We start from the raw sequence: 8,451 nt of genomic DNA on the forward strand, positions 1-8,451 counted from the left end.
AGTCGTTTCATATGACATTAGATTTTTATTTATTTTAGTGAATTAGGACTTTCACCTGATATCAACAAAAGGAAGGGAAATTCTATTAATAGCATCAGCTCCAATTGGAATTCAAGATGTCTCTGGTGCCTCTAAGCTCCTTCTCTCCCTCCTCTCCTTTCCATGCCCAGTGACTTCCAGGGAAAGGCAAACAAAAGGGCTAAGAGGTTATAACGGGCCAGTGTGTTCCCACTCAAGATGTATGCCCTGGAGGATGTTGGAGTGGTTTTCCCTGACTGCACTGTGAGCGTATGGTTGTTGGATGGATCAGAAAGTTACTCTCATCCATTGGACGCTCTCTTTTTCTCTCTCTGCCTGTCTTTCTGCATGGCTTCCACCCAAATCATTCACCAGCCTGACTGCATCACAGACTTGACATGTCACCTTTCTTGTTTGTGTCCTTTGTCACCCGCAGGTCAGCTTGCAAGGTTGAATGCAATATCCTTTTATCACTCTCCTCTCAAGTAAGTACCTTCTTATTTAGGAGGAAATGTGGCCACCATACACCGAATTCTGATAACGTTTAACTTCCATGCACAGTCACTCTCTCTTAGGTTTTCTCTATGATAAACTATCCTCCTTCCTGCTGATGTCAGAGAATCATCCTGATCCATGAAGCATTTCATTATAATCCAGTGGAGGGTTGACTAGGAGTTGACTTTTTACTCTATTAATGAGGGAAATTGGCACAGAAATTTCTGTAACACCAAAGATGCCCCAGAAACGTGGAGCTGTGATGCCACATCACTGATCCATAACAACATCCAATTTTTCAATCTCTCTAGCACTTGAGAAAGAAAAGTCGAGGCTTACTTAGCACTTACAGAGATGAGTCAGCTCCTTAATCCTGCTGTATTCAGGGCCCACATGATCAAAGTGTGTACCTTAACAAGTGAAAGCGAAAGCATGTATTATGAAAGAAAACAAGGAAGCAAAACATAGAGGAAAGCATCTTCAGCCTTATATGTTTGAAATAGCTGATTCAAATTCACTGTGGAATTCAGCAGGATATCAAATAAGCAAAAAAAAATTTATGGAGTTCCCGCTGTGGTGCAATGAGTTAAGAATCCAATAGCAGCAGCTCAGTTCACTGGGGAGTACAATCCCCAGCCCAGCACAATGGGTTAAAGGATCCAGCATGGCTGCAGCTGTGACATAGGTTGCAGCTGTGGCTCAGATTCAGTCCCTGGCCCAGGAACTTCCATATGCGCATGGGTGTAGCCATTAAAAAAATTTTTTTTTTACTCATTTATGTGGCATGTGATTCCCCTGCCCCAAAGAGCTTCCTTAATACATGGGAAATCCCCAATGAATTTTTTTTTTTTAATGTAAAGAGAATAGCACTTGATTGACAGGATAACTTGACTGTAGTGGTCTAAAGCTTACATCTGGACTCCAACAGACTGATTTTAAATATGAGTTTCATCAAATCCTAGCAGCATGATCTTTGACAAATTCCTAGATCTCTGTGAGCCACTGTTCCCTCTGTACAACATATATCATAATACTAGCTCATAGAGGAATTGTATTCACTGGGATATAGTTTTTAAGGAGCTTGACATAGTGGCAGACACACTATAACTTTATTCTGAGCACACACATACATGCCTAGCACAATGCTCAGTGCTTCACAAGCAGTACAGTCTCTGGGAGCTGCTATAGTTATTATGTGAGTATATGAGAACCTCTGGGACTCAGAACTAGCTTGCTCACTCTACTTTGGTAAATAAGGCTGGGCCTCAGCTCTGTACAGTGATTTAATACACCTTCAGCTCCACTGTCCCAAAAATCTAGACAATGTCTGGCTCCAGCCAAGGGCCATTTAGATGTCCCGCATTACAATTCAAAGCTCACAGTCATCTGGCTGCACGGGCCCAAGGACATGAATCTACTTTAACTGTACAGTCTTTTCCCACCCATGGAATCCCCTAAGTCTATAGTGCAGTTATAGGTAACTGAACTCCAGCTGCTAAATTGAAAAAGGGATGTATATATCTCCTAAATGACATATCAATTAGTAAAGAAAACATTCTAAGAGTTCCCTGGTGACTTAGCAGGTTAAGGATCCAGCATTGTCACTGCTATGGCTTGGGTTGTTGCTGTGGCATGGGTTCAATCCCTGGCCCAGGAACTCCCGTATGCCGCAGGTATGGCCAAAAAACAAAAAGAATACATTCTAGCTCAAACACTACTGACCCCTTGCTGTCTTGGTCCTCAGGTTAAAACTAAGCAAGTAAAAATTAAGGTATAATTGTTATTGTGAAATATACTTTTGGAGCTGTGAGACCCTTTTGGTGTAAAAGGAAGAACATTTTTGGGGGCATTTGAGTCTGCCTCCTTGGACTTGAGAATGCTGTGCCACATGTTCTCCTGATTCATGATGACTACAGTGAAAAGAGTCCCAGGAGCTGTTTCTGAAAATATTCACTCCATTTATAGCAAATTTAGTCCCAGAGGAGCAAGGCTTTTCCTTTCATAGCACTTTGTTTTTCTGAGCTCCAGCAGTTTGATCATTTTTGTTCTGCACATTATTTCAACATTGTGGGTAACTCTTAGAAAAATATACTTTTGGAGTTCCCACTGTGGCTCAGCAGTAACAAACCCAACTAGTATCCATGAGGACACAGTTCGGTCCCTGGCCTCACTCATTGGGTTAAAGGATCTGGCATTGCTGTGAACTGTGGTGCAGATTGCAGATGCAGCTCAGATCTTGTACAGCTGTGGCTGTGGTGTAGTCCAACAGATGCAGCTCCAATTCCACCCCCTTAACCTGGGAACTTCCATATGCCGCACCTGAGGCCCTAAATGTACTTTTTTTTTTTTTTTTTTTTTTTTTTTTTGGACCATGCCCATAGCAGGGAGTAGTTCCCAGTCCAGGGAGTGAGCCTGAGCCACCACAGTGACAACGCTGAGTCCTTAACTGCTAGGCCACCAGGGAATTCCAAACATATATATGTTTTTAAAAACCTAATCAAAGGGCTTTTTAAAAAGCCCTTGAGGAGTTCCCGTCGTGGTGCAGTGGAAACGAATCTGACTAGGAACCATGATGTTGAGGGTTCGATCCCTGGCGTCGCTTATTGGGTCAAGGATCTGGCGTTGCCGTGAGCTGTGGTGTAGCTCGCAGACAAGGCTCGGATCCTGCGTTGCTGTGGGTGGCAGCTGTAGCTCTGATTAGACCCCTAGCCTGGGAACTTCCACATGCCACGGGTGCAGTTCTAAAGAGCAAAAAAAAAAAAAAAAAGCCCTTGACATCAACCCTGATAAAAAGTAGCATTTGATTCTTCTCCATAAACACCAAAGGTTTCAGTACTCTGAAAGTTCTTAGGCCATTTTTTTAGCCAATTTGGCAGTGAAAAATTAAAATACTTGTAACCTCTACCATTTACTGCATCCTATCCTATACCTACCTAGCTGGCATTCCACAGGACACTAAATATAAACCAGCCTGTCACTAAAATCAGGAAATCAGGCAAAACTCATTTAGGACCTGATAGAACACTGCAGGAGCTAGTGGCTTTTCATCTTTGTTGCCAGTTCTATCCTACTGTAATTTGTCTTGATGTAGCCAGGAAATACAGCTGAAATTGTACAACCATTTATGTTATTGAAATCTATTTGTTTGGACATTCTGGCCACACCACAGGACCAGAAATTATTCCAAAGGCTATGCCTCTCTTCTCCAAGCCAATTTTATCAGCTCAAAGTCAATTAGGCATCCACAAAGCAGAGCTTTACATGACTGAGGGGCAAAAGGTAAAACACCAGAAACATGGAAGACTCAGCCTTGGCTCAAGAAGCGCTTTAGGGCTCTTTGAAGATAAATATGCATTTACCAACATGCTAACAAGAGTGAACAGAGTGAAACCTGATTTATTGCTTTTCAAGTAGCCACGCTGGGAGCAACAGTATACGTGAAGGTTAGCAGTCAAATTAGAGTGCACCGAAAACTTCTTTTGGGTCCATTCACATCTTGGGTTGGCCCCTTTTCCATCCCTCTGGCCATGTGGTATTCGCCTTGGCCAGCACAACTTGAGAAATTGCAGAACTGGAAGATCAAAAGTGAATTTTTTTTTTTTAATCAGCGTGGCATTCTGATGGTGAGTCAGTGCCTTCATGTCCTTGTCCAAAGGACTATATATATATATATGTATATATATATACATATATATATATAGTCTGTTTATGTTGCTTTAAACCTCCAGATACCTCCAATACCCACCAGGGAAGAGGCTCAGTATAGAAGATTCTTGTCCTCTTTGCTTTCAGAAGGGACTGTAGCCCCATGTCCTAGGACATCTATTCCTGATTGTCATAGGAAGGGAGTGTGTGTGTGTGTGTGTGTGTGTGTGTGTGTGTGTGTGACTCAGGGGGAAAAGGGAGGGATGCTAAGCTTCATCACCCTACTTTAGAGAACAGTTTCCATCTTTAAAAAAAAAAAATCACACATTGCTTATTCCCAGGCAAGCTATAGTCAGATGAAAGTAACATGAGAGCTGGTGATGAAGGACAGAGCTGCACCCACCCCCACAGAGGAGAAGACGGCAGCCTGGCAGCAGCCTCATCTCACGGAAGAGAAGAACCACCACATGCAGCAGCTCCCGACAGACCCCCACCCCCACCCCCAAAGACATGTCCTGCTGACAACAGCGCAGCTAACTTTCTGTTCTAAGATTTGTAGTTCATAGGTGTGTGTTTTGAGAAGGAAAAAAAAAAAAAAAGACTTCTGTTCAAAGTTAACTTATCAGCTCCATCTTCTGTAACATGACTCATCCCTGGAAATGAAAACAAAGGCTAAAAACCCATGCTGCTGTTTACTCACAGCAGCAGTGTTAACAGGCATCTTAAACCTTTGCACATGATATTGAACCTGGTCAGTTTACAACAATATTAATACTGTTTATAGCTAGGAGTTTGATTTCTGAATTCTCTGAGATTTTAGCAAAACAATTGATTATATACACTGTACATTTTTTTTTTCACAGCAATTGGAAAAAAACAACCCCACTTGCAATTATTCACTAAGCCTGAAGGATTTGGTTCCTGAGGGTACAGACTCAGAGCCTCAAAGCCAAGAAGAGTCCTTGGCCTGCATGGTCTGCCTTTGGCTCCAAGTCTCTGAGAGCAGAGGCTTGAACCAAACATCCCAGGATAATCCAGTCTTTGGGGCTTCTTTCCAACTTGGGGTTGTTTTCTTTCAAAATACTCTAATCAGTCAGCCATAGAAGTTAGTGTAAATATTTTTTTTCCAAATAGATATCATATTCAAAAAAAAGGCAACATTCAAATTATATAGAATCTAGTTTTTAAAATCAGCACAGATCTTCTTAAAAAAAAACTGTGAACTCTGTTTTGAAATACTCGTTACTAAAGCTGTTTATAAACCACAGGTGCCATAAGATCCCCCAATGGACTCAAGTTATCTCTGCTCTTCCACGGGCTTGTTCCTCTCGGTTTAGCTTTAGGGAGCATGTTTCTAAAAGCACCGCTCATCCACCAGAACCCCCATCGGGTCGTTTGGAGGCCTTTCAGCTTTAAATGTACAGGCTTAAAGTGCGCTTGCAAACGTTCGCTCTCCTTGTATTTCTGAATGTGTATCGCCTTAGCTGGCTACCTGGCGTTCTGCATGCAGCCTCCTGTGGTCGCATGAGAGGAAAACAGGCTCTTCTAAACGGAGCAGGGATTTCGCACTCTGGGAAAAGCTGATGTGCAAAAGAACAGTCAAGGAAGGAAGAATGGATGGCTCTGTTGATGGTCCTTCCTGAGGGCCCTCTTTGGGGAGCACTGAAGACCTCCTTTCGGGATTCTGGGAAATGGAAAAAATAATCTCATTTCAAGATTTGATGAAATAAAAATCCTGCAACATAGTGGATACGTTATACATAAATTGGCAGATTCTCTCCATTCCTGTCTCTCCTGGAAAAGAAGGAAAAAAGAGAACATCCTTTTTGATCAGCGGTTCTCAATACGTGTTCCCTGGACAGACAGCATCAGCGTCACCTGGGAGTTTATTAGAAATGCAGATTCTTAGGCTGTAACCCGACCTACTGCAGCAGAGATTCTGGGGATGGGGGCCATTAATCTGCATTTGAATAAACCCTCCAGGTGATTCTGATGCACACCAAAGTTTGAGAACCGCTGCTTTAGAATAAAGTTGTATGATAAAGTCTCTGAAAAGGCCTTATTCAGAATAAGCAAGATAGGTTCTGAGTCAACCTCAAAGCTTCAGCAGTTTGATTTTGCTTCCAGGGCTGGCAAAAACCTTCCCCCACCCCACAGAGTCCGTGGTTGGTGGGTGCCAAGCTGAGAAGAGACATCCTGAGATCTTCCAGCTCCCTCCCCAGAGGACTCAGAGATGTTTGTGTCTCTGTCTTTGGTCAGAAACCACCTCCTTGGCTGCCCTCTGGAACAAAATCATTCACCTCGGGGATAGTAAAGCTCTTGGTTGGCATTAGCAAGGAGCCCATGCTGCCCACTTGCTATACTTAATCGTATTTCCCACCAGAGAACCATCCTGACAAATGTCCCTGAAAATAGGCTAACACCAAAGGGACACGATTGCACAGTTCTCAGACTTCTTAGCCCGGGTAGGTTTTATTGCGGGTTTTGTTGGTATAGCTTAACGTTCATCTCTTTCCCACTGCCCATCCTCTGTGAACCCGTACCTCTCTAGATGGAACAAGTGGCCACTGGTGCCTCATACTCAGTTCTTAAAACCACTACATCCCAGCTACCTACATGGCTGTCAGCTCTGACTCATAGCCGAGCAGTTCTTGAACTCAGAACTCTAACCCTGCAAGTGGCATTCAGCCACCGACTGGACCGGGCTGACAGATGTTGTCATCTTGTGTTTCTCCATCAAAACGTTTGTCTAAGGTTTGAACTCTTTTGTGGATAACTTTCCCCCGTCATAGCTTTCATTGCCAACTCCATCACACAGTTGTCGATAGCGTCTTACAAAGCCATTGCAAGGACTCTGGAAACTGCTGCCAATGACCAATTCCTGACTAACCAGCCACCTTTTCTTTCTCTTAGCTCCACGTCAGCACTGAGACCAGACTCAAGCACCCCTGTCCTGTAACCGAGACAAAATGGCGTGTGTTGTTTTGGGTTTTTGTGGTTTTGGGTGGGTTTCTTTCCTTGGCTCTCCAAATCTATTTCTGGGGCCCATTCTAATGCAAACCCAGCAGGTGTCATCTGTCCTGTCCATTAGATACCATTCTGTCTTGCGGGGGGGTATTTCTTTCTTGTTCCACGGTGAATTGCACATCCGTCTCCGTTTGAGATGATGGCCTATTAATGAGCACTGGTCCAACATAGCCAACCCTCCCCCACGGCACCAGGTTCATGGAGGCAAGGAGGAGGGCAAGATCTACTGTAGGGGATTCAGGAATCAGTCGTGGTTGGTCAGGACGAAAGTTGGGGTAAGTTTGGTTGGTCAGAGGGAGATGTGCTGGAGATTGTGAAAAACGGATTCTCGAATGATCTACTCTTAAGGCAGGGAAGGTTCATTTGTAAGTAGTAATGTGAACTGAATTACATAAGAGTGTGGCCTTTGTTGTGATATACTATGTATTTTCTTATATGCATGAGCCAAACTGTTGCATCATAATTTAGCACTGATGTCCGCTTTTATTTTGATCATCTTTGTCCACCCTTATTAGTTCTTGGCTGTTAACTGTAGATAAACTGTTGTAAATACGGCAACCTCTGGTTGCTGCTGTCACCTTGGTTCAATTCCGAGCAAGGAGCCACAAATAAGAACTCCACCGTGTCCTCAGAAGAAAGGGCATTTTTACCTTTGAACCAAAAAGAGAAAAAAAAAAATCAGAAGCATTACATCCTGAGGCTAATTAACTATAAGACATTTTTAACTCTGACTACTGTAATTTGACACCATTTGAAATAACCAATTCAGAGACACTAAAGATTTCACAACATTCATTGGTATGTAACAAAACTATTATGGTATGGGTTTGGTTTTTTTTGTTTTTTTTTGTATTGCTGTTAAGTATTGTTTTGTGTGTGTGTGTGTGTGTGTTGGAACCTCCTGGGGACATGTTATATTTTGAAGTGATTAAACTATTTAATTGTGTGTCTATATTTTGGAATGAAATTATTTCTTCATTAAAAAATGTTTTTAAAAACACTATATCTTGTGTATTTTGTTCCTTTGTTTCAATGAATTTTTCCTAAAGCAACATGACGTTAGTCTGCTCTAAGGAGAAAGATGACAGATCAGTATTTGCAGCATGAAACATGGACCACTGACTAAGGATCAAGCAATTGGGACAAAATATCTCACCTTTCCCTGCTTTTGGAGATGCAGGCTTTTTAATAAGACACTATCCTACTGCTCATAAGAAAAACTCATTATAATCAAGGTCAAACATCCACACATGGTCTCTTTTCTCC

The 8,451-nt window shown here is 42.6% G+C and overlaps 1 protein-coding gene across 19 annotated transcripts in view; it reads left to right on the top strand.

Annotated features, from left to right (window-relative positions):
- DTNA (dystrobrevin alpha) overlaps nt 1–8,188 on the top strand; it is a 218,448-nt gene extending 210,260 nt beyond the window's left edge. For 9 of the 19 annotated variants that reach the window (XM_084964443.1, XM_084964445.1, XM_084964444.1 and 6 more), the window contains one exon: nt 7,072–8,188. In XM_084964443.1, the coding sequence (XP_084820569.1) occupies nt 7,072–7,212 (141 nt within the window). In that variant the 3' untranslated portion in view covers nt 7,213–8,188. Of the gene's footprint in view, nt 1–454; nt 504–4,499 lie in introns of all 19 variants that reach the window. The other 10 variants (XM_021096233.2, XM_084964446.1, XM_084964453.1 and 7 more) reach the window with 3 other exon arrangements.
- Nucleotides 8,189–8,451: the final 263 nt, after the last annotated feature.

Source organism: Sus scrofa, chromosome 6 (assembly GCF_054392235.1).
Source record: "Sus scrofa isolate SSC_HxYL_T2T_F1_AM1 chromosome 6, Sscrofa_HxYL_maternal_Yorkshire_Landrace_v2.0, whole genome shotgun sequence".
In the NCBI taxonomy this organism is placed as follows: domain Eukaryota; kingdom Metazoa; phylum Chordata; class Mammalia; order Artiodactyla; family Suidae; genus Sus; species Sus scrofa.